Here is a 27,823-nt window from a genome sequence, read left to right on the forward strand (position 1 = left end):
GTTAATTATGTTATGTTGAACGATAAGTTTATGTTGTATAATCATATGTATATTTATATATACAACATAAACATTCACTCATTAGTTCATTCACAAATCATTCTAAAAGATAACGGTTACAATTGGCAATCGAACCCAGAGCTCTGTCTTACCGGGATAGCGTATTTAGCCAATAGACCATTTAGAGTATTTAGACCTTTAGAAAAAGTTAGGTATCCCATATAAATAAAAATCGGATATGACTCAATGCAGGTAAGTTCGCAAGTGGGCCACAATTTCCGTGGCTACACAATTCAGAGTAATATATTTTTTTTATAATTTTTAATATTTATTTTAGAGGTTGTTTTTTAATTTGCGATGACATAATTAGCGAATTAAAGTCACACTACTTTGTTTAAATTCACTAAATCTATAATTGAAAAAATCTACCATACTTTTCGTGAATTTGTTTTAATGTCCTCTTAATCAGGCGTATTTTGCATGTATTTGTATTTTGCATCTTACCATCAAAACCCATAATAATAATTAGATAGATATTTAACAGTAAAGTCATCCCATCGCCGAGAAATTAAATTATTATGTCCACTTATGTGTGCGTGATTGCCACCAAAAGTTGATTGAATGGATTGTCATCGACAAAGAGTCTATCTGCCGAGTTGCAGTTCGATCGAATATCGGGAGGTGAGTTAATTTCCATTTGCAAGATTTGCATTCATTCGTTCATTAGCAAACAAACTTTAAATTCAAATAGACGTATTTAATTAAAAAGGTTGATAAACATGGATAGTTTTCTTATTTAAATTCATTTTATACGAAATACATAAATTTTAAATGTTTATCTCACAATGGCTGTACATTGTAGAGTCACGTGGGGTAACCGTACGCGGAGTGTAAGTGTTCGCAGTGCTGTTTCCGACAAGACAAGTGCCTGTTAAGCGTCCGCGCGTTCCTTAATTCACTAGCGTTCTGAATCGCGCCGAAGCGGGACATGTGTACAGTGGATGCTGATTTGTCAATAAAAATTGGTAGGTAAATTACTTTTTTTCGTGCTTTTCTTAAATTTTTCATCTCCGTTACCGATGTGTGCTATTGTGTAACCAGCTGTGTCAGAGCGACGTGGTCTTTGATAATTTTTAGTGAAATATTGTTAGTTAGACGGATGCAAAGTGATAATTCTAATAAAGATAACCACTAATCTGATTTTTAAAGTTTATTGAATTTTGTTGTGATGGGGTAAGTGTGCTGGGGTAAGCGTTCGCACTTGGATGAGTGCGAACACTTACCCCGATAGATAAAATTGATTTTATAGCATAATATTTCAACTCTCGTTAAATTTTTACATTGAAATATGCCGCGTGTGTACGTGATAAAGCACCCAGAGAGGTCAATTTGCACTCAAGAGCAGATTGAAACTGCAAAAAGGCTTATGAAAGAGGGGAAGAGTCAGCGGGCTGCTGCAGATATTGTTGGGATCAGTGAAGCCACTCTGCGTAAACGCCTAAAACTAAAATTAATAGCACTTTCAATGGGGAGATATCGTCCGACATTTACACCAGATAAAGAGGTAGATTTTTAGATAAATAGGTACTCAATTTATCGTGCAGATGTCATTTTTTTGTGAAACTATTGATCTGATAATTATTCATTTATTTTCAGGCCGAAATCGTTGATCATTGTAAAAAAAGTGACGAAATGTTCTACGGCCTGACTATGCAGACAATGACAAAAATTGTTTACGAGTATGCTGAAATCAACAAGATCGAGAACAGATTTGACACAAAAACGGCTGGCAAAGATTGGGTGTTTGGATTTCTAAAACGTAACCCTGTTTTAGGTTTAAAACAGACTACTCCAACAAGTATTGGGAGAGCTATTGGGTTTAACTTTGTTCAAGTTCGGTAGTTTTACGCAAACTGAAAAATGCTTGCAAGTCTGAAATAATTACCTCAAGTCCTTATAAAAAGAAATTTCAGCAGAAGCAGAGAGATGCAGGTGCAAAAATTGTCCGAAAACCAATATTTAAAACCATGGAAATCGGACGACCACCTCTTATCGAGAAAGTCACGCCACAAAGCGTAAGGCGGGAGATTCCATCGTGCATAACTGTTTAAAGAGAGAACAAAAACAGGCTTCTAAGGACTATTTTTGCCCACAATGCAAAGAGAAATATCGAGATCCACCAACAGAAGATTGGATAGAATGTATTGTGTGTAAAGCATGGGAACTGCATGAGAACTGCACAGACTACGATAAGGAGCAATTTAAGTGTGATAATTGCAATGGGGGGTAACTCTTCGCGGTGCGAACACTTACCCTACGGTATGCGTATACTTACCCCGCACACGGGGTAAGTGTACGCAATCGACATGCATGTAAACTTTTTTATATAACTGTTTGATTTATGGACCATATGAGGTTTTTATGATTGTTTGAGATGCCTTAATAATCGATCATATTAATGAACAAAAAAAATGAGTAAAATACCTAAAGCTTTTTAATACAAAAATCCCAATGTAAAAATTGCGCACGGTTACCCCACGTGACTCTACAGCTGTCTTTGAGAAATAAATAATAAAGATGAATAACTAAACATTAGAGACCGAGTAGGTACCATTAACCATTTGTCCATTTACAAAGGTTATAGATGGTATACATTTTTTACGTCCGCTTCGGACAGCAAAGTCAAAAGACCAAATTAGTATAACCCGTTTGAGAAGGCTTTCATAATCTCTTGGTTCTTTCCTAGCCAATTCGCCGGCGAGCGAATGATCACAGCGCCGGCCACTGGATACATAAACTTAGAAGTGTGATGTGGGCGTGTCCGTGTGCTTGACGTAAACTCATTTTATCTTTATTATTGCTCGAATCGATCGAATATTTTCAAATTTTGAGATTATTTCTTGAGCAGAAAAACAATTTCACTAGGCCAAAATGAGTATTGCTATTTTATCTGTACTTATACCCTCTATTGTATGTGTGGGATTGCACTCACCTCCCCACATCCTGGAATAAAGAATTTATTATTATTATTAAGAATCTCTTCAAATTATTATCTCTTCAAAAAACGGGACTGCATGCCGTTTCCTGATAAACTTTTAGTAAATTGATATTAATATCGGAACACGTGTTCATGCACCTGCGTTTGTCTTGATAATATATAATGACGAAATGTGAAAATGTTATGATTTTTATGAACACGTGTTCCGACATCGTGACAATTCATCGGTATTTTACTAAATGTTTTTTCATGAAACCTATCAATTCATTCGTTAAGGGCCTCCAATCCCGTTTTTAATCGTATTACGAATAATTTTAAGATTCTTAATAAATTAGCAATATTTTTTTCAGTTACTTTTCTCCGTGCATAAAAGCCTCAACTGCTCCCCGGCGTCAGGAGATGGAATACATAATTCTGAAATATCCAATAATTATTGCGGTATGTAGTGAGAATGAAAGGGTCAGCGAGGGGAAGATGTTATGAAAGTGGAAGCTTGGGAATTAACCGGATATTCAATGAATTTAAACAATAAACACCTATAAAGCCATTTCAAGAAACTCATATATTCTGAATGTTGGCGCAGAGTGATGAAACCTTTTCCAAATATCGAAATCCTTTCTTTCAGAAAAATAATTTAAATTGCAGTTATTCCACAGACATAGGAATTAATAGACGAGAAGATAATGGCGAGGGGTAAAATCAACTGTTGAAGAACGAAGGGAGTGAAGCTGACTGTGATTCGTCAATCAATCAATCTGACAGTAAATAGGCATCTCGCATTATAATATCACCATTTACTTCTTAAAAGTAAAATCTGCTTTTGAATGAATAGACATTTTTACATGGGAGCGCAAATTACTCGCCACGTTATGAACAAATTTGCGAAGTCCAAATTCGGCAAAAAAATTCGGTTCTCTTTTCAGAGTCGAATATTTCGTTTAAGTATTTAGTTAAGACACTTTTATAAATGTTCATAATTTACTTCCCAGCAACCAACCAGCTTTGTGTTTCGCGTCCAGACGTTTCTCGATGTGATAGTAACAACTGATTCATATTATACGATGTGAATATGCTTAAAATAAAGTAAAATAATGCTTATATATGGAATGTAATACGACAATTGGGTTTATTCTCTTTTTCACATCTATTTTTACAAGTTTTCATAGTACAAGTCAACATTTTGCCGTGTTATTTCGTAAAATGAACCGATGATGCCTCGACCATAGTTCGCACAAGAATGATGACGTCACGTTTTCAAATTTCACTTGAGGCCATACGCGAGCACAGCCGGCTCCAATGGAACCGGTATGGGGAGTGGGGATAATACGCTTTTAATCACTTAGGGCAGGTCTACTAATATTCATATGTCTATGAGTTATTCAGTTAACTTTCAAATCGGAAACGTATCACACTTCTAGGTATTATATTATTATTGTGTTCAGTGGCGCCGGCTAACTGGAGCCAGAACTATTTTTGATCTTCTTTGTTTGGGTTCGACGATTCCAACGCTGAGTAAACATGACAGGCGATTATTGACCAAGCCACGGAGAGCTGAGACCACAAATGTTCTGATTTTAGAATAATAAAACGTGTTTACACGTTTATGAATATTTTAACTCGGTTCCGATTAACTTCAAATCAATTTGTCTTGATATTACAAAAGACCAAAAGATTTAAATTTTTATTAAAATCGGCATTTGATTAGTGACTCTTCTTTGTAAGAAGAGAAGCACTATTTACAGGTTTAAAATCATGATTATACATTTTTCTCATTATCAGTTACGTATGTAAAGCTATATTTTTGTAATAATTCAGACGAATTTACAATTTTCAGGCTTGTGAAGAGGGGCGCTTAATTTTTCATGACATCGCTATCAAATTTACACATTTAACACCTTGATGAAATCAACACGTGGTAAGAGACGTAGAGTTTTATGCAATGTTATAAAAGGAGCTCTATTTTTCTTCACATTGCTGTTGAATTTATATTTTTAAAACCTTAAAAACACTTGATCAGAGACCTGTAGTTTTGTGGAACATGATAAAAGTGTCTGTATTTTTCTGAACCTTAAAAACACCTGATTAGTTTTATGGAACACGATAAAATGCTGCATTCAAAACCTTAAAAACACGTGATTAGTGACCTTTTGTGAATTTTAGTGAAGTTTACACATTTGAAATATTAATAAAATCAACACTAGAATATTTTTACGGAATGTGCTAAACAATAATTTTTTCTTCATATTACAGTCGAATTTACACATTTTAAACCTATAAGATGAGATCGATGTGTGAATGATAACGCTCAATTTCAATGAATAGAAGACTAAAAGCTCTATTTTTTAAATACAGTCTACTATAGACATGTAAACATCGAATTAAGTCGCCCCATTTTCAGGAATGTAAGAAAAGAACCTCGATTTTTCTAAACGTGTCAGTCGACTAGATTTAAAATCTTGATAAAATCGGTATGTGTGAATAAAGACGGACTAAACGGTAAAGAATAACACCGATAAACACGTAAGCGCGATGGTAAATCTAAAAACGTAAAAGATTCATCACGAATTATCATTTTAAAATGAGGCTGAGAAACAAAAGGCATGGACGAGCGTATCCGAACTTGAAAACAGAATGAACTTTTACTCTTGTGCTAGCTATATGTGTATATATATGTATATATACTATGCTGCGCTCTCTGGGTTGTGGTTTTCCTAAGAGTAGGTACCGCAGCTGTGACACATCTCTAGGGTCTGACCTCATCACTGTTTAGTAGGCGCCCAGCGTCCAGAACTACAAGATTCTTTTTTCAAATGGTGTGATAATTAATAGTGATGTAATTTCTAAGTCATCGTAAGTCGAAACTGTTACCGGACATACCAGTTATGTCACGTGACATTTCATGAGCAATTAGCTCCCTCCTTTCCTGTCAGCTGTTTCATAACTTAGGCAATGCTGGTGACTAGTTTGTTTCTCAAACATAACCCAAATTAATTGGATGTTGGTTAGATGAAAGCATTGAATCATCACTGATTTTTAAATTATATTAATCCTAGTATGCAATTTCCTGTGATGGGAGGCTTAGTCCAATACCGTCTGCGTAAAATCGTCTGATTTAAAAATACAATCTTTACCAATGTTTTTAATGTGTATTGTATTGTTGAGCTTGATACGTAATTCTGGTTCACACGACTAGATGAATAATATTAAATTTGCACGCTCAAATACGTATTAAGTGGGTTGTATTCAGGAGTGATTGGGACCAGATACAAAAAAAAGATTTTTGTAGGCAGTCGAACTCAATCACTTCCAATTTCTAAAATGGCAATTAAAATTAATTCTGTTAAATAAGTAAGTAAAATTGAACCAGATTTCACGCAGGACTAACGCACAGCACATACAACCGAAATGTGTATATATTGTTGTATAAATGACAAATAAGTAATTTCCCAAAGTTAGTCAGTCTAGTAACATTGTTCCCCGCGACTTCAGCAGCCAGGTCAATCGAGGGCCCTGACCACTTTCTCGAACCGTTTTAAGGACCAGATCGGTCCCTCTATCTCACGTCAAGACTCTATTTTTGTTGAAATGAATTATTCTAAAAGCCCCCGACTGTCCCCACACGGACAACAGAGCAACGTGTCCTGAATGGTTCGCGTCCAATGTCAAACAAACTCGCCATTAATGCGCAAACAGCACTGGAAAATAAAATGGTTTCTTCGGCGGTGCACACTTTGATGGGAACATTTCGTTCGTTCAGTTCGTTTGGTTGCCTAAATCAATAATACATAATAAAGCTCTGAAATTCATCCCGAATCCTTTCTGCAAACCGCAGCCGGGGCCGCCATAAAAAGCGTCCCTTGCCGCGCTCCGCTGCGCATGACCGGAGCTAAATCTGACAATTTAATATTCGTGTTCATATTTCAGAATTCAAGGTCTGATCATATTGCGAAATCTTGCAACGAATCGTCGCGTTGGTGGTGGGCGTTGTGGGATTTTCTCTCTTCGGCAACGCTGAATGCAAAAAAGGTTTGTTTTCAGATATTAGCGATGGATCATGACTCATTTTATTAAGAGCGGGAGCAACAGTACAAATACAAAGAACGACAGCCAAATTGAACGAGAGCTGTGAGCTCAGAACGTATGAGCAATGAGAATTCTGCGCTCGCCCGACACGGCTCCCCCCGGTACGGCACCCCCGTACGGCTCCCCTTTACGGCTCCCCCGATATGACTCCCCCGATACGGCTCCCAGCTCCATTTACTGTACGAACTCTAAGTATATAATAACAATGAATATTTCAATTTTTTTCGCTAATTTTTTAAATATATATCCTGATAAAGTGTAACCGTTCAATTGAGCAGTAGTACAGTTTACCGGGAGTCCTACGAATACGGCCCTTCAAAAAGAGCTAGCCCAATTGTGCGGCCCGTTTTTGAACGACTCATTACTACTATGTATTTTCTGATGTATTATTTTTTTCAATTGGCCTCACTGTAACTATTATAAACTATTACCATGTAGGCAGGTAGATAATGTAAATATAATGGGTGTATGAAAATTGATGAATTATTGAATATTGTATTACATTTGAATCTATCTTACAAGTTATACCTAAGTGGGAACCCACTACCTGCGGAGAGTTTCATGAACACCGACGTACAGATAATTTATTTTCCTATTAGTGCTTCAAATAAGGTGTTTGCGCTTGGGATAATAGGGTTGGTCGCTGTCAGGGCCAGTCAAGCAGTCAGCCAGCCACAAAAGAGCGGAGAGCGTGAAACTGACTTTATGAGTTTCTGATGTGCGGAGCCGTGTGGTTGCAATTCCGCGTTGGGATTAAGTTCGATCATGTTCTAGACATTGATTGTTCACCTTCAGCGCATGAAGGCATGGCTATTGTATGCTGAAACGAGTCGATCCATTGTGATAATGTACAACAGTCGTTTCTGCTTTTTGATTGGAATTATATTTTCCACGCATTTCTGCGATTGGTTCTGAGTAGAGGGAACGAGATGTAAAATGGTGGTCCCTTTGTGTGGTGTCGAGGCATTCAGTGACCGAGATCACACAGGCCTTGATGGCTCGCTCACGCGGGAAGAATGAATGGAAGAAAGTATTTGCATGTCGAAGCGAATAGCGAGCAAGCGCTGGAGTATTACTTATGAGGCCAAGCGTCCGATGAAAGTCGTACCCGGACCCATATACCATGTTATAGCGCCGGTCGTAAAATCTAGATTGGGTTCAGTGCGGTACTTGCTTGCATTGTGCGGCCCTCGCTTGTTCCGGTGCCCTGGGCGAAATGAACCGCCGCATCGGCCATTGTTCGATGTCCATCTCGAGATCGTTTAATGGCGGTGCCAAATGATCCGATTCCGGACTCTTGATTTGCTTGTCAGTTGGCATTATACATAGCCCGTACCAAGAACCATCCCACCTAAATCATTTTAGCTAAGATGAATAACGCTGGCTTATGTTTATTGCCATCCACAAAACAACTTGCCGAAAATGTCATGATAACCCCTAAGCAACAGAACATTAATACATCGCACCATTATTGCAATTTGTTTGTTGTGCAGAAAGGTTTATTGTCATCAGAGAGGTTGGAATATAACCTCGCGATTTACAGAACTTCCTAATCTGTAAATCGGTGTTCAGTTGTTGCTATGGAGATTATGATTAAAACTCTCGAATTTAATAACGATAAATTTATTGCGAGAATAATTTTTGCAGAGGATTCACACGGGACTCGCGGTGTAACGACGGTGTGGAGTAGTCAATCGCGGGGTTAGGACGCTAGGTACATAATGCATTATGCCAGTCACTGTTAGCAACAACTACTCTAGAAGTGATACCAGTGGTATAAAATATTGTCAAGGAAAAATATTTGTAAAGCAGTCCTTCTACAGTTGAAAATAGGTACATATTATAATACACATAATATTTTTTTAACGTAAAACGCATAATTTGGTTTTCTTTTGCTTAGGTCGTTATTTTTTGGGTTATTAACTCAAAAATGATTAAAAATTAGATGCATTCAAGTTTTAAAACAAAATGTTTTTTCGGGTAAATTTTGCGGGTAATTCGTAAAAGTAGGGTCGAAATATTGATTTTCGTTTTGTTATTTTATTTTTTATTTTATTTTGTTTATTGCAGAAACAAACAGTACATAATTACATAGATGACAATAGTTACAAAATTATAAAAGTTAGTACAATAATTGGTACCAATGACATGTCGCTGACATATATACATATGAGGTATATTATACATTTTACGGTTAAGTTACATTTTTAAGTTAAGTTAAATTAGTGTGCTGGGGAAGGAGAGAGGTGTGTGTGAGTGTTTGTGTGTGTGTTTACGTGTGCATGTGTGTCTGTGTATGGTTGTATGTGTTATGTGGGCGAATTCAGTGTGCTAAAAAAGTTTTTCTTAAATAGAGGGAGAGAATCAAAAAATATATCGGTATTTGTGCTTGTTTGAATTGAGTTGAATGTTTGAAGGATGCGAGAAATAGGGGAATTGGCTGCAGCGTTTGTATTATTACTAGTTGTGTAAAAAAGGTTGGTGTGTCGAGTTCTTTTAGATGGGGTGTTAAAATTTATTTGGGATAGAAGTTCTGAGCAGTCTATTTCGTTGTGTATTATTTTATGGAGAAATGTCATGTCAGCTACCGTTCGCCTGGATTTCAGGGATTGGAGAGTGCAGATATAATTATTGTTGTATTTATAACCTAGGTACTTAATGAATTTATTTTGTATGCGCTCTATATTATTGACATAGTAAGTGTATTTGGGATTCCAGACAGGCGATGCATATTCCAGTGTACTTCTGACTAGTGAGGAATAAAGCATTACTAGCGTACGTGGATTTTTAAATAATTTACTAATTTATAATTGTGAAGGTTCTTACCTTAAGCTCTCGCATACACAATTTCTACAATTAATTACAATTTACAACAAGTTTCTCCGTTAACTCTTTAAATTCTAAGTTTAAAAAAATGTTGCTATTTTTATTATTTTTCAGATAATATCTGTACATTTGTTATGCCGAAACATCAATTGTACAAAATTCCCTCGATAGAAAAAATCGTAAAGAAAGCTCCGAAAATTATCAAAAACACGGTTTGTTCTGTTATTTAATATGTTATAGGCAAGAAAAAATTCACAGTGTGTCTTTAAATGCAAATAATTTGTTGAGATATTTTTACTTTATTTCAAACGAGTCGTGTTTTATTAAATATTTTCACCATTTTCGCTTATGATCCTTTTTTAAATATTAACGATCTCATTCTAACATTCGTATTTACATATTTCCCTTTTAAAACCATCTTTGAACGCTTACTACGGGGCCTTACACAGTTACAGAAAGCTCTCTGCCTTGCTTCCAGACGAGACTCTCGGCTGAACAACTGTGTGCGGTTGGACCCACGCACACGCACAAATGGGAGAAGCGTGATTTCTATTGAAAACAATCCAGCAACGTGCATTTTTATTTATGACTATTGGTCAATTTGTGCCAGGCAATGCGATGTGGAGGTTTTACATTTTGTATGTTCACAGAATTGACTGAACGGAATAATCTATACATATAGTACCAGTAAATACTAAGGAATACTCGTAATAATATTTATTACCTATCTTATGTTTTCATTTTTATGCGAAGTACTTTTAGACGTTTATGAATAAGTTATCAGGTCCGTATCAGTAACTGTCTCGGTTAACAAAGTTTATGGGAATCTCAAATGAACTAATGAGTGAAGAATGCTTGGCATTGTAGAATACTATAATGATGCCGTATAACGAAATGCATATTATTTAATGATGGTAATGAACATAAAAGAACCGTAAACATACGAATTCCTACATACAAGAACTCAAGTCTAAAACAATAATTGATCATATATTATGTGAATAAAAAATCAATCCGTAAAAAATAAAGTTTTATTAATGTAAATACATATTTTTAAAATGTCTTCTACAATTTAAAACGAATATTTTTTGTTTTGATTGAAGATTGAACCTTCCTACCTAAAACTGGAGTCGACGACAACCTAACCTAACCCAACCTAGCCAGATCCAGAAATGGTATTGATATTAATTTATGTGTATATTAACTGCTGTAATGTCTAGTTTATCTGCCAAATTTCAGATCGATCGGATATCGGGAATCGGGTTAATTTTAAGATTTGCATTAATCCCAAAAACAAAAGAGAAATTGAAGAAGGTATATATTGTCTGTAACCATAGTTATTATGCTTGTTTGTATATTTGGGAAATAGGTGTACAAGAGATAGGAAGACTGATAGAGGTATATTCAGTAGTTCTTCGATCTAATACTTTCTCATTCCCGCATCGTTTCGTCTCTTACTAATTAGGGCGAGGGATGCTATTGGTTATTGTTTTCACCCCGCCGCTCTGGCTTATAAATGAAAGATCACATGAAGGGATGTCACAGCTGTAATGACCGATAAAAGGTCATGTTTTGCTCTAGAAATTTAAGTTACCTAACCTCGGTTACCTCTGACAGGCCTGGTCGGTTTCGAGATCACCTAACCCAGAGGGAACATATTATTACGTTCCGTTGGGAGGAATGATAGAGGGGTAACCTGTTTCCACAGTGAAACACTGTCTTACTATTGTTGAACTGATGTAAATACTTTTTGTTATTTGTTTTTGGGGTGTTATGCCGTGTTGCGCTAACTCCTTCTTTAGCCAACGTTTCAGACAGCATTGCAGTGTCTATCATCAGGGCAGATGTGTTATTTGAGGTTGATTTTTTTTGATTTTCTAGATTCTTATTTTCCATGAAGTGTGAATCATTTAAATTTACTGAATTTAAAGTTAATGTTCTTTATACAAATAGAACAGCGTCATATGCGCCTCACATTTTTTAGCTCATATGGGTGTTTCAAATATTACCTGGCTTTTATAGACTTAGAGGCCTTGTAGTTTATCGGTAGGGAAAAAGTTTGTTTACCTAATAACCCTACTAAAATAGCATATTTTTTCCAGCATCATCATCAACCAGCGACCGACGGCGGCCATATACTACATACGTGTCTGTTTGTGTTGTGTTGGGATCGGGGGGGAAATTTGGCTGCGTCCTATTGTGGGAATCCTTCCGCATTTGCCTGTTGGAGTAAGGGAAACCGCAGAAAACCTTACTCAGGAAGGAGCGGCCGATAGTCAACTTGAAACATATGCGGCTTTCATATGAGCTTATGTATGAGGATGTGATACAGTGTTGCCAGCTCCAACCCTCTGAGCTAACATTAACGTATAATTTTTAAAGTTGTTTTCTTCGTTTAGCTCTTGTGTAGCCGTCAATTACCAGATACCAAGAACTATTGAGCTTAGCTCCATCGTCTCTATTAATTTTTACGGGATTTTCACGAACATTTCATCACAACCTCAAATAACACATCTGCCCTGATGAAAATCTTAAATCATGATGTAAATACGTTTCATTCTTGAAATTTCGCAATTGGTTTAAATATGTAGGTATAATATATCGAAAAATCTCTGTATACAAATAAAATCCTTGTAAAGTCTAATTTTAAGATTTGCAGTAGGTAGTTCACTAATTATAACTTATATCGACTATCGACTATTTTGAAAACATTTTGACTCCTCGGCCAATGAAATAGATCTTTCTAAAGAAAGAATAAATTGGTCCTTATTTTGGGCATACAAACACGCCAACAATGCTCTTCTGTCAGTTTATTGCTTCAGTAGGCCCGAAAAGCAAAACAGTACTGTTAAATATGGTGATGTTCAATATGAACTAATTTTACCAAATATCTGATCCCAGGCCCGGAATAATGTTGCAACCAACAAAACTATCAATAATAAGTTATTATTGGAATAATTTTGGGTATGTTACAATGCATTTTTTAAGGTAGGGATAATGACAATGAATAAATACGTAGGTCTGTGGCAGCCTTTGAAAGATATTGGTTTGCTGTAGTGCATGATGTTTGTCAAAGTCACGGAGCATGGTTTTATCATTCATGTGAATAAAGGGAGAAAACGAACCTTTTATGTTTTAATCTGGAATGACATCAAAACCAAGAAGCTGAAGTAGTACACAGAATAATAATTATTAAGGCTGCTTTTTACTCATCGGGACAGTTTTATGGAATAATGTTGTAAGTTGATCTTACGGCAATATCTTCAACGTAAATAGTTTGACATATTCATATTGTTATTTGCTGATATGTTCAAATACCTCAATGACATGTGTGAATTTATGTTAGATCGGCATACCTCAATGACGTTTTGTTTACTATAAGGCTCTATTGGGTGAAGTAGAGTGAGAAAAAAAAACATTTTGTGAAATACACAATATTTTTCCAATAATTCAGCATCAATTCTTGTCATGTATTAAAATTGAATTGCATTTCTTCACCACTTTTAACTTAAAACACTTATTATTCTAGGCAAGATCTCAATTAAGAAACAAAAAAAGCAATTTCCCGCAGGGGAAGGACAAGAGTATTAAAATATAAAATACCCTCTCCCGTCACTTTCTCTTGTTTTTTGTGCCATGACTTCCTGGGATATCCCTGTCATATTGTTCCATCCACTAGAGAATACGTCATAATATTCCATAAAGCTTTACCAATCCACTTCACGCGTCCATCACATAAATGCACCACAAGTGTTAAGATTTTGTCGCTGTTGAGGTGCTTCCTCGGACTGACGAGGTCATCTCGAGTTGAACCGTTTTGCTCTAACAAACGGGATAACAGACGGGTCGTAAGTCGTCAGTCGGGAACACCGCACGACCGTGTTGCAGGCAATATCAATAACCGCGGATGACATAAGGCCGTAAGTCAAAACATCGTATGTCGAGGTCGGCAGCAAGTTTATGAGCTAATACAACCTATGGAGGAATTTGCTATAATGTTGCGTAAGTTAGTGTTATGTACGCAGTGGCATTGAACTTGTGTGCATGCTGCATTTTAACAACCATACTAATATTTAAAAAAAAAAAACACTTCCCAATCATTAGTTTCACATTGTATAAAGACTGTACAATTTCTTAGTAATGAAAACTGGCTGTGAAAGAGCTGTGGGGAGATCCACTTACTTCCTGAATGCAGTTGTAGTCTTATAACGCACTTACAAGGTATTTGCAATTACAAACGACGCAATCTGTAATATAATAAAAAGATTGTACAAATTGAATTAAAGAAATAAATTATTAAATAAATCTACCACAATGCGTAGAACTTACATACTGAGTAGCATGACATTTTAAAATTGTTATTATAATTATTTCATGAAGGTTTTTACATCTTCAAATGAAACGGAAATATTTCCAACATACGAATAACATGACAATATTTGAATTCCGCTCATTTTTGGAAGTCCAAAATAATAAACGTAAAATAGTTTTTCAACAATAATGGAGGACTTTTTAGGCGTTTTAAACCTTGCTTTTTTGTCCAGTTTCTATACGAGTCGTCTTTTCTCATCGATTCGAGATTGAAAAGATATGTTTGTCTGTTATTGTTTACGTAACTGAAACGTTGGCTAAGGAAGGAGGTAGCGCAACATGGCATCATACCGCAAAAATAAATCCCTGTAAGTGTTTACACCTTATTCGATATTGTGAATTTCGTGTGAATTTTTGATGATCTGCTGACGGCAGCGGCAAAGGCAAATAAATTATTATGGTTTTTTTATGTTTTGTTGATATTGCCATTTTTTACGATTTAGTACCGTCCTAAACTATATATTTTTTCCTAATCGCAAACATCTGTTTGAAATCGTAAGCATGAAAATAATAGTCGTCTAAAGCAAAGATTTTTCGTATAAGCCCCTATATGTATAGTTTCCGTATGGGGATACCGGTGTGAAAAAGCATGGTATAAAACACCCATTAGCTGGGCAGGGGAAACACAACACTTTGGACCACTCGGCTATCAAAAATTAAATCTGACATAGCGTTCCATCTGTCGTAAAAGTTCTGTCAGTTAATTTGTTTGTTAGTTAGTGTGGTGTACTGTTAATTTCCTTCTATTAGCAATACACTTAAGATGATCGAGAGATTTTAATAGTACTTCGGTTCGTCTGAGATTACGAGTATGTTTATTATAGTAACGTAATTACAATGAATATATAATTGGACACAGTCCGTTCGATAGGAAGTTATTCTGAAACGGGAAGATCGCTTACTGAAGATGCTCGCCTGTAGCTCGGTCAACATCGGCTATCTTCGTAACCATTCGGGTATTAAATCCATACTGTACAGAGATATTCTAACGACATCTGTTGAGCAGCATTGACTCACTTTTAAGTGTGGTGGCATCTCTGATGGGAGGATGGCGGGATTGATTGTCCCCTTCGGACATGGCGCCCCCTTCTCAGCAAATATTTCACCGCGCCAAATGCCATCGGAATATTATTCTGCAACACACAAACAAACAATTCATTTAATTTCGATTCATCAAATGAGATCCATAATATATTTTATGTTACACATGATTAGCTGATTATTTAATTTAAAGATGAATTAAATAAACAACGTAATTAATATCAATCTCTCATCGATTACAGAGCATTGTGGCAATACAATAATATCTTTAAAACAATAAATTATCATGTAGAATATCTCCTCTAGGCCACAACTAAAATCAATAGAAACTCTACTAAGACACAGCAAAACTTTGCATATTCCTTTAGAAAGGACCAACTCAATCTTCTTCAAGCCTGTTGTGCAAATTTTCCGACTATACAGCATCCACTATAGCAGCAAGATTCAGATAAATGCGCGATAACCTCTACACCAGAACTTCACAAAATTTCGGAAATCTCTTGTTATAACTTGACTTCACTTCACTCAAACTTTATTGTCTATTGTTTTTGTTCTCGTTATTATTTTTTCACATATTTTTTTTATGTTTACAGATCGATGTACACCTTTACTGGATATGTTGTTATTTATTTATATTTTTAATGTTAACCCCTGCCCGTTGTTTACATTAATAAATAAAATCAAATAAAGTTCTAAATTAATTTCTTTTTGAATTGAATATTTCGCCTCTTGTGCGAGATCATAATTCACCCGAATCGAAATGTGGCTCGAAATGTCTTTAGCAGTACCTATTTAGTGACCAGATCTGATGGGTTAAACACTATAAAAATTTTATATTTCTCATCTCATTTCCATACCCAGTTCCTTCAGCATCACAACATACCCTGCATTGGACCTAGACCACCAGTCAGAATCCAATCGGTGCTCCAAATGTCTACATCCATGTTTAGTGACCAAATCTGAATAAACAAGTAGGTATAGGGGTATCTCATGATGTTGAAATAAACGGAGATGGGGAGGAGGAAGATTGCGAAGAACCTACCTGACTATTCTAGAAGTAACTTATCGAATTAATTTTGGTGGCAAATATGTCTAGAATAATATGTGGTGGATGGTGACCGGATAAATCATCAAAATGATAATTCATCACATTTTAAAAAAGTTATATAAAGTCACGGAAAGTGATGAAACAAAAACTTTATTAACTGGGTCAAGTAGGTTAGGTTAGGTTTAAATTTTACTTTTTTCATCGTTTCTAATGACTTTATATCACTTTTTAAAGTTGTGTTTAATTGTCACTGTGTTGAGTTATCATGGAACCGTGGTGGATAACATAACGTATATATATATACATATACTATATGCCACATAGATAGATACTGGTTGCGAAAAACTCATTATGGGAAATCTAATGAAGACAATAGAGGCATTCTTCTCAGGTTATGATATTTCAACGGACAACGATATGACGTGAAAGTATAATATATTAATGCGCATAACCAAGATTCTGATTCTTATTCATAACTACTCATTGGAGAGGAACGCTTAGCTAGGCAGATAATAATTATAGTGAGAATTTTTCATTTAAATAAATCGTGATATAATTTTAAACGATGCATCAACCCTACAACCTTTTAAATATTTTTACCTGCGTTGGGACATGCAGGCGACGCTGAAATGTCTCGAGGAAATTCTTCGGAATGCTTTAATTATTGCCGAATTATTTTTAAATTGCTCTGTATATACATAAAGTTGTCGTGTAAATAAATTTTAGATGGTAAATAAAATTATGTTTCAGATATTTCAATTTAAAATCAATGACATTTCTAAATAATACAATTTTGAAACACAATGTCAAATATGAAGATGTTAACGAAAAAAACATTTTGACTTGAAATGATCATAATTTTTGAAAATTTCGGAAAAATAATAATTATTTATCTTTCCCATGGATAAAAAATCACATATCCCGCCATTGTAGAGTAAAAATATATGAAATACTTTCATAATTAATAGACGCCCCGGTTCTTACCGGGGTATATGTATATATATTTTGCCCTTCCGTGGCTTTAATGGCATATGATATGTGTGGCTAGTAATGCCCTTCCGATGCTCGAAGAGTTAATAATACATACGTGTGAGATAAGATTTACGAGACTTCTTTTTATTTATTAGATACTAAAAAATAAATTACAGATTGACTTTGACTGTCCAACTGGGAAGGTTACTATCCGACATCCTATCGCCCAAAAGTAGGTACGTGGTACCTTTTTTTGTTTTGAATACATTGACGAATAATGGGGTATTTGCAAAAACAAAAAAAAAACTAAAGTTGATTTTCCAAAGCTCCATAGCTCGTGACGTATAACATCCAGACGGAAACATCTGTTTCATGAGATTATTTCATGGATTTCACTTTTTGGAGGTTTTTAGTAGAACAGGAATATTTCAAACTTCACACAAAGCATATTTGATGACATAAAAAAATATTCTGAAATAGGTTAAGCAGCGATAGTATAGCGCGCTTATACAGGCTTAATGTGACTTCAGTGTATTCAAAACTACTTAAATTTATTGTTTCATCAAAACTAAGCGTTTGGAAGTTATCACGTAGACTACGAGGTGGGCTCGAATCGCGTCTGGGACGAGCCCCAAGGACAACTGCGCAACAAGTCCTCGAGGACAACTTCGCAACAAGTCCTCGATGACAACTGCGCAACAAGTCCGTCAAGGACAACTGCGCAACAAGTCTGGGAAGAAACATTAACACACAATGAATTATTTTCGCTCATGGCCGAAATACGCGTAGGTTCAGTCGTCAAAAACTTTTTTATCGAAATTGGATACCTATGTCAAAAGCCGTGGTTCAGATGCTGATAATGTGAAATATATTCCACTCTACTTTTGATCGTGTACAATGACCAAAATTTCATATTACTTTTAATTATTATTTACTGATAAAACTAGATTTATAACATATAATAACTATAACGTCTTGGGTAATGAATAACATGACAATATTGATACAGAGTCATTAACAACTTAATTGACAGTCCTACAATCGTTGCCTCTATAAAATTTCATGTCACGACTAGGAACACTATACAAAATGTAACATACTTCTGCAATACATACACATCGAACTATCAAGACTAACCAATAGGATACATGATCTGGGCAACAAGTTAAAAGGTACTAGGTATTGATATTTTTATTGACTCCATTTATAGAACTAAGCGAAATCTATACCAGTACTTTGTTGAATCCTACAAATCATAGTAGCGTTGGTAATGTAGTTTTAATGATTTGTCTTTTTTTTTATTTAAAGAAAGCAAGACAAAAAAATACATATTACAGTAAATAATAAAGTAAAAATACAGAAAAAAATAGAAAAGTTCCAATAAACTACTTTTCAGTAGTTTGTCGATGGCAACTTTTCACATAAAAAATATTTAAAAAAGATAAAAACTTACTTTACTTTATGACAACAGTGATAACAATAAAAATAACAATTTGTTTTAAAAATATAAAAACATATACACAACAGTGATAGTATCTACCTATAGTTTGTATTAGACTCTAATACAAACTATTTCTTTCAGCGAGCCAATTTTTCAACATAATATTTGTTTTTACATTTGTACTTTTTTTATTTCAGCAGGTAACATATTTAAGCATCTAGGTATCATGTAGTCCAGTGTTCTTTGTCCATATTTGTTTAAATGATTAGGTACAATTAGTCCTTCATTTAACGTAAAACGAGTATTGTAAGTGTGGTCCAGTCTATTTATGTATATAGGGCTATTCATATGCTGAAATATAATTTTATACCACAGAATTGATCTTACTGAGAAAATTTTAAGATTCTGATAAAGGTATGGAACATTATGCCTTTGTTCGTATAAACTTTTATGAGCTAATAATTTAACTAGTGAATTTTTTATTTGTAGTATTGTTCTTGTTTCTATATTATTTTATGTTACTGTTACATTTTTTACTAATATTGTTTCATATTCAGTTTACAGTTATATCATGCTTTAATTTTTTTTGTAAAATTTTCGATTAGTATATTCTATTCTTAAAATCTATGTAAAAGCCCGGCTGGGCGTAAAACCAAATAAATCTATATTTGATTACCCCCTATCCCAACACAAAAGCTGATAAATGACAATTTTTTTTAGTGCCAATTGCGTTCAGTCTTCTGTTAATGGAGCTTACTACATTTACCCTTATGTTAATACCTCTATCAGTCTTCCCATCTCTCGTGAACATACTTACCAAATATACAAACTCATCCACCTGCTTATTCATCATTCACAACTATATTGCACACTGTTTCGTACTCTCTATTTCAAACACCACGACTGTAGACTTGTTGCAGACTTAAATTGTAACTCTGTAAACGTATTAATGGATTAATACTAATAAAAAGACAATAATAACAGAACAGTTTACTATTGAATCAGATAATTTAAAATGAGGTTAAGCTCTAGTCTACCCAATTTTTTAAAACCCTGAGAGAACAATGTCTCAAGAAAATAACAACAAAAAACCATCTTACATGACAGCCCAACCTAGTGGCCGTGATACATGAAAAATGCACACGCTGGAACATACTTGTTTTAATTCAACATCAAGCAATAATAATGGCAATCGATCAATTACATTATATCGCGGCGATTAACGTGTATCGTTAATCAAATTGTTAAACTGTTATTGGATTTGCTTATTTATTATTCTTTCATTATTTTTGACCGATTCTTTTGTTCGTTTTGATATTAAAGCGTTTGGGTTTCGATTAGTTCCTGTTTCGGAAGGTATTCCAGTGTTACACAATGGCGCGGCTGTTTAATATAGCCGGGTAGGTGTTGGTGAGAATGCAGTGTAGGTGCGTGGTTCGTGTCTCGTTTTTCAGGTTATGCTTTGGGCTTCGGCCTAAGTGATTAAATTCCGCTCAGAAGTAGGGTCTGAAAGTCAAGACACCTACGATTCTTCATTCACATTCATACATCGTCTTATACATACTCTTCTATTATTCTGACTCTTGACATGGCCCGACTCAAGTATCTGATTCACTTGATGGTGGTCATGTCTTCTGCTACCATTTACGTTTCCATTGACACATTGATTAACATTGCAAATTGTAACGTTTGATTTATTTGCTTTTGAATTTTTTTTTAATATATTTTTTTCATAAATTTGAAATATTATATTTATAAATAATTACTGTTTAATAAATACAGGTACCTTAGAACGAGGTACCCGAGTATGGTTACATTCTTTTGAAAAAAAGTGAAACATTATTAAAATAAAATAAAAAAGAGAACGTTAAATTGGTTTAAGGTGACTACAGTGATATTGGTAAGTACCTTCATATACATATCATATTTTTTAAATATCTATATATAACACATTTCCTACGAAATGTACCAAGACATTCGGTTTCCTTTACGGCTTTTGGTAGGTTATTATAACTATCATATTTTATTTTCATTCTTGAAATTGAAGGGTTCGTTGAACAAATGTTTCACATTCGCAGATAGTACAAAGTAGATACCATCAAGCTCAACAGATTCATGCAAATCAACGTTATATTCGTGAAACAAAGGAAATAGTCTATGTTAGGAAATAGTCTAATGGAAATGGAAATAGTCTATGGAAATAGTCTATGCCATTAACGTTCTGTGAAATTATCGGGGTCAGTCGTAGAGAGAAAAGAGGTCTCAATCCTGTTATGTCCCATTGCGAGCAGGGCTGTAGTAGTACAAATATGGAAGACGGTGGTTACATAGGTTCACATTTCACATTCATTACCTCCGATTGCCGCTGGACCCGCGAGTCTTTGCTCGATTTAACAAGCGATTTAGCATTTACCACCTAGTCATAAATTTAACACCTCGTTTGGAAACTTAGACCCGCAGTTTTTACAAAGTTGAACCTTAAAGGTCTTCTCGGGAAGGAAGCCTTTTAGGGCCAGCTGCCTGTTACCTATAACATATCGGCCTCAGCTAACAACTGACGCGTTTATTTATGGCTTTACATCACATGCTCTTGTGATCGAGGTGAAAGTGGGTGGTTGATCAATTGGGACAGATCGTGGACAGAGGCGACCTCAGAGGCGGATACACCAGAAGAAGAAGCGTGCCTTGACATAGGCAGGCCTTGGGGATGTACAAAATACATATTTAATTATCATTCACGATAGTAGTGCACGAGCAATTCAATGTGAGCTAGGCACCTAATACTCTAATCGTTGTATTTAAAAACCCCACGACGCGACGGTATGTTATTTGCAACATAGCGTGTAGGTAGACATAATATGATTTATTTGAACAACCTGTTGCCAACGAATAATTCTGTGGGCTATAGGTAATCAAATAAGTAGCACAAGTAGGCCCTCATGGTACCCAGCATTCCTATATTCACGGCCATTTCAAATGACTGATTATATCCTAGCTAATTCTGCCGCACGTCTCGCTTCAATTTGCTGCGTTCTGAAAGATTTCTTGTTATGACCGAACACGCCGCAAGCATAATAACAAAAAAACACAGATCTTATTAACACTAATCTCACTTTTATACATTGCCTGCAAAAGTAAGCTATGTGGTTACATGTTTAGAAGTATATTACAATCACTACACGTAGAGTTATACATCTATGTGCAAAAGCATCATTGTCATAACAATTTATTATTTATTTTAGAATAACCTGATGCATAAAACCTCAAAATGTAATATTTAATTTTTGAAGACAACATTAGCGATTCTTAAACGAAAATTTCCCGGACATGAACCCAGGTTCCTCGTCTTGCCGGGGCGCCACTCTACCAACTAAACTAATGGGAACCTTTGTCCTTCGGTCATATATAACTGTTTCATACTTCGAATAAGAACTACAAATATTATCTTCATTTTCTCACCGCACATTTATATTGACTGCTATCTTTATGTGTGATGGCAAGATTCAACTAGAACTAAATGCAAGACGAGAGGCCTGGGTTCAAGTCCTAGATGTGACCGTATATTTTTCTCTTTCAAATTTTCGTTAAAATTTCTTAAAATTTTATTTTATTTATCTATCACATTTTATAAAATTGTACAATGGCGGCCTCAGCAAGAGTAAAGCACCCAGTGAGGCCCACATTATCAAATAATATTTTAAAATAAAGATAATTTAAAAAAATATATATATTAATTTTTAAGTTATCAAGAATCATAAGACAATCGGAGTAATAATGAATACAAACATATACACGATATACCTAAATCATTGTTACATAGCTCTATTTTTTTATTATCTGTTCGTGCCATATTGTTGCTTATAATTATTGTGAGTCAGCACACGTTTAAATCTGAAATATAGTGGTGCATGCTCGTTGTATAACACAAGATTTACTGCAAATTATGGACTTACAATTACAACAAACAAAAACGTTACTAAATTTAATATAAAAGTGTGAACTAATTTTCATAGCACGCTGAAAAATAGTTGTTTGAAAAGAATTTGTTTTTGTTAATCTTATCTTGTTATCTTTTAATATACATTTTTATTTATTTGGTTTTACGCTAAGCCTGGCTTTTACATGGATATTAAGAACAGAATATACTTTATTAGTTATCGAAAATTATATTTTTTTAAAGCAAGTTATAACGGTAAACTGAGTATTAAACAATATTAGTAAAACATCAGCTACTGATTACAAACAGTAATCAGTAGCATAAAATAGAACAATAGAACAATAACTAGAATTTATCCATTTTAATTTCTTTTTTTTCGGGAATGAATGTAAATCTTGATAGCGGAAACTCGCGGGACTCGTTGTTGGTCACAATTTGGTGTTAATTATTATTTATTATTTACTCATTTCTGTGAAATCGATAAAATGATGTTACAGTAATTAATATACAAAATAAATGTCGGTCTTACCAGATCGGAGTTCCTGAATACGATGATTCAATAATCAATCAAACTAAATTTATTTTGCTTAAATTTTAAGACATTTTAAAATAGATCTATTACAGTAAAAAAAGTTTGTTCTCAACGGGTTGATTTTTTTTGTATTTTTATAATATATTTTTTTAAATGAATTCTGTATCAATTTTTTCTAATTAAAAAAAAAACGATTGTACTGAATCTAGATTAAAATATTTAAATTGTCGTTGAACCCATTGACAAGCTGTTATCTAGCAGTTGAACTGGACTTTTTGTATAATATATATTACACGGAACGTTTGAACAACACAAATGTATTTATTTAAAAAAAAATGATGAAAATAATTGTTGACTTTCTCTTCAATGGGATCTCTGGTTTTGGCCGTTCTTCCATACGAAGATTTTTTCAAACTCCCGAAACTACCTTAGCACAGAAATGATAAAAAAAGTCACTTATAAAAATAAATAAGTTACCTACTTATAAAAATAAAGAAGCCACTTATAAAAATGTATCATTTCTTAGCATCAACAAATCGCTTGACATTTTAGTCAGAATATTCCAGACAAACCAAGTGAAGTCATCCAACTGGTCATAATGAATATCATAGGATTATTAATACTTACCTATATTTGCAAAATCAATTAAGCCAATGCCAATGATGTCATCAACAACGAAGTGCTCCACGTTGTTAATATTTTGATAGCAACGAACATTGTGTTCTGGTGAAATTCAACGCATCTGTCGCACTTCTATATCACTCTAAGTAGTCCACATTTTGCTTAGTCAGGATGTACTACTTCAGGATGTTATCGCAGATTGCAATATAACCAGGATGTTATAATATCAGGTGGACGGAAGATAAACGACAAAATAAAACATGCGAAAAACGCGTACAGAGTATATCGTGGTCAGCAAATTATATTCTGCAATAGACTGTTAATGATTTTTTTGTTGGGTTTATGTAACTAAACTGAGGTCATTTGAGGGAGGCTTATCTTCAAAGTTGACGCCAGAAGGATTATGAAGAAATATGCACAGTAAAACAAGGGCAAATAGAAACACAGCAGATTACTTCTGCAGTTATTGAAGAATGACGAATCACAAAACTAATTCAAATTCAAAAAAATATTTTTAATAGTACAAATGGTATAGATTATAGGTTACATCCTATTTCTTCCAGCTAACCCAAGAAATACACATAATATTACATATTGTTTAAGACACCATAGCATTTTTCACCTTAATATTTTCAAAAATAATATCGCCTATTTTAGCCCTCTCACCCAAATGTGTCGACTGTATAATAAGATTGAGTGTGCTGAAGTAGATAATTTTAATGATAATTTTTATGGATTCAGAAAAAAAAATTGCTATTGTTAAATAATATGTTGCACTGATTTTATTATGTATTACTTGCGTCTCTTACTTTCCTATAATATTTGTGTTTCATATATATTTTTAATTTTGAATATTTCATTTTTATTTGTTTTATATTTCAATCTTTATTTAGGTATATGAAAATTAATGTGTCTTTGTATTGTGTCTTTGTCATTTCCAGCCACAAGCTAATGCTTCTATGGAAGAGGGGTCTTGAAATATTTGATCATATATTGTAACAAATAAACAAATGTGTATTTGTATGTTAACTGAGTTTTTATAACTGGATTGTTCTCACGTAAAGTTCGTAGATCGTCTGTAAAAACCCAGTATAAATAAATAAATAAACAACCCAACAATTACATGTTAACAAATGTATGTATATAAAAAATAGAGGTATTTAATTTATTTAAGGTATTCATTAAAGGTGTAGTGAAATTTGTTTAAGAGAAATGTTTTTAGTGATGATTTAAATTGACGAATGTCGGTTATTTGTTTGATGCAGACATTTGAGGGAAGCCTATCTCGCGAGGGCGACACTTAAAGACTTATGAAGAAGAAGAGGTTACCTTTTAATAAAGAACTTGCTGGAACATGACCGATGGCGATGTGTACGGTTTAAACAAAGTCAAGATAAATTTGGAATAAAGTTTAGATATTCTGTTTTGATCAGGAAGTGAAACTCTCGAAACCTGCAACATTCGCGGAACCAGTTGCAACGATAACACGTGATTGCAGAACGTACCCACTACCGACGCGGACGGGTGACTTCAGCCAACTGATAGTTGATACCCTCCGAGCCTCTGAGTAAGTGCATCATATATGTACATAATAATATGTTATAATATGCAAGAGCACACGCGGGGAAGAAAGGGCAGGCCAAATATTAAATATTGAAGTTTGCTGAGTATTAACTTACATTTAAACGTGCTTTACAACAAACTGTTCAAACTGTCTAAACTCGAACTTCGAAACGTCATTATATCTTATATAATTCATTGTTTATCAGATTGCTTTCCAGACACTGAACTTCTGGAATTTTTTATTTAGTCAGAAAAACGTTTTAAATTCAATAGGGTATTTGATAACTCGGTTAAGAGAGAAATAAAATTTTGTTTCCGAAATATAAAATTCTATTAATTCTTACAGTCGTGAGAACTGAAGACACTACTATAAAGCTTTTTTTTTTAATTCGATCCAAAACTACAAATTCCTTACTTTTTTACGTTACTCCTTTTTCGGTTCGGCATCTTTCCATGTTTACTATCAATGTTCTCATGTCCAACGCGATTTCACTTTGCCAAAAAATTTCTCTATTTAAAAATCGTATAAAAGCCCATGTAAATAACAAGTTAATTAATTAATCTTTTGCGGGCGCTTTTCTTTGATACACAAATAATGAAAGGCCAGTACAGAATCGAAACATTGTTTAAAATGACTTTAGTCGTGCTTGGTGGCTATATCTATAAAGGGTGTCCGGGGGTAAAGTACACCAATTTCGAGGGGTGATTCCACATGAAACTTCACCTAAAATGACATTATAAAAATCTATAACATTACTTGAAATTATAATCAAAGAACGCAAACATTATCAGCATTACTAAAAAACGCGGTGAAATTTTTCTCAGTTGATTAACCGGTGTATATGAAAACTTTACTTATTGAAACGTAAAATAGAAACTGACATAAAATAGTCCTTGGAAAGATATATAAGAAATACAGGGTGTCCGGGGGTAAAGTGTGTTAACTTCTTGGGGTGATTTTACATGATAGTAGAAGTAAAAAATATAACCAACTTTTTTCGAAATACCAACGTTTTAAGGAAGTTTTTAGGTAAAAAACGTTGAATTGTTTGTATGGGAAAATAAATACTCTTGTATGGAAAAAAAATATATTATTGGAAAAAAAATTGGAAATGCGAAAAAAAATTATGTTTCTTTTTTACTTCTACCATCATGTAGAATCACCTCCCGAAATTAGTGCACTTTACCCCCCGGACACCCTGTATATCCAAGTAGATACTGTCCAACCTTCCTCACACCCATCTCCGTCGCTTCCCGCTGGCTCCGAACAGTGGGAACTCTTGTGCGGAATTCACATTAAAACAACAAGAAAAAACAAACAAACAATACAGTTTCATCGTTACTTAATTTTCTCACATTTTCTTCACTCTATCCACAGTCAGATAATTGAATAAGAATCAGCGGGGTGTTTGGGGGTGGTGTATTTGTATGACGCAGGAGTATGGCACGCGGGGTCTTGGTAGCATTGGCAATGACACAGTATTTAAAATATGCTTTCCACAAGTTCGACGTCTTGTGTGTCATACATAAGCTTACTAATGGCAGAGATAAAGATCGGGTCAATCCGACGGTAATTGATCGAGTTATGAGAAAAAAATCGCGGGCAACTTCAGGACAACCGCTGCCAACAAGTTACAGAATACCCCAATATTATCAGGACCGGTTTTACGATTTGGCATATTACCTGATATTTTCGAATTGATCTCGATAATTTAATTTTAATGTTAAATACGAATTGAATCTTCTTTCCTTTAATTTTCAAAACCTTTCTTCCTTTCGTTAAATATTATAACTATTTACGGAAATTTAATAATGTTATTTATTTAAAATTCAGATTGATGATTCCTATCTAAGTGTACGAACACAAAGAACGCGTGTTTCGGCTTTCAGATTACCAGCACTCAGTGCCTGAGTCCGCCGTAGAAGATAGGCGCCGAGTTGTGGACACATAGAACGCCGGTTAAATCCGCGCCATTTGCGCGGTTGCCTGATAGCGGCTGTCAGTTTTAACAAAATGTCAAGCTCGTCGGAAGAAGATTTTTTACTTTTGTAGAATTCTTTCTTGAAATTAAGAAATAAAACAATTGGTATTCATCCAATTAATGGTAGTAGAAAAAGTCATGGTGAATTTTTGAATTTTATTTATTAATGAAAGATTTTGATATACCTTATTTCACTCGTGACATTTGAGGTTATTATGAAATTTTCTTAGTTCGTACTTTTGTTCGTACCGTTTTCATTCATATCCTTACTGACAACATCCTTGTCGACAACATTTCTGTTGCTATGTAAACTTCTTTTATCCCAAATCGGCGATTTGTTAAAAACAGCAGCAATTAGTAAGTCGCTCATTTTGACAGGACTTGTTTATTTATGTTTTGACACTAGCT

At 34.5% G+C, this 27,823-nt stretch overlaps 1 protein-coding gene across 3 annotated transcripts in view; it reads right to left on the reverse strand.

The window, feature by feature from the left end:
• Shrm (shroom) overlaps positions 1–27,823 on the reverse strand; it is a 198,907-nt gene that overhangs the window by 155,134 nt on the left and 15,950 nt on the right. For all 3 annotated transcript variants that reach the window (XM_089645844.1, XM_089645843.1, XM_089645842.1), the window contains exon 2: positions 15,296–15,411. In XM_089645844.1, the coding sequence (XP_089501970.1) occupies positions 15,296–15,313 (18 nt within the window). In that variant the 5' untranslated portion in view covers positions 15,314–15,411. The remainder of the gene's footprint in view (positions 1–15,295; positions 15,412–27,823) is intronic.

Source organism: Hesperophylax consimilis, chromosome 23 (assembly GCF_061612785.1).
Source record: "Hesperophylax consimilis isolate HC1 chromosome 23, BYU_Hcon_1.0, whole genome shotgun sequence".
NCBI lineage: Eukaryota > Metazoa > Arthropoda > Insecta > Trichoptera > Limnephilidae > Hesperophylax > Hesperophylax consimilis.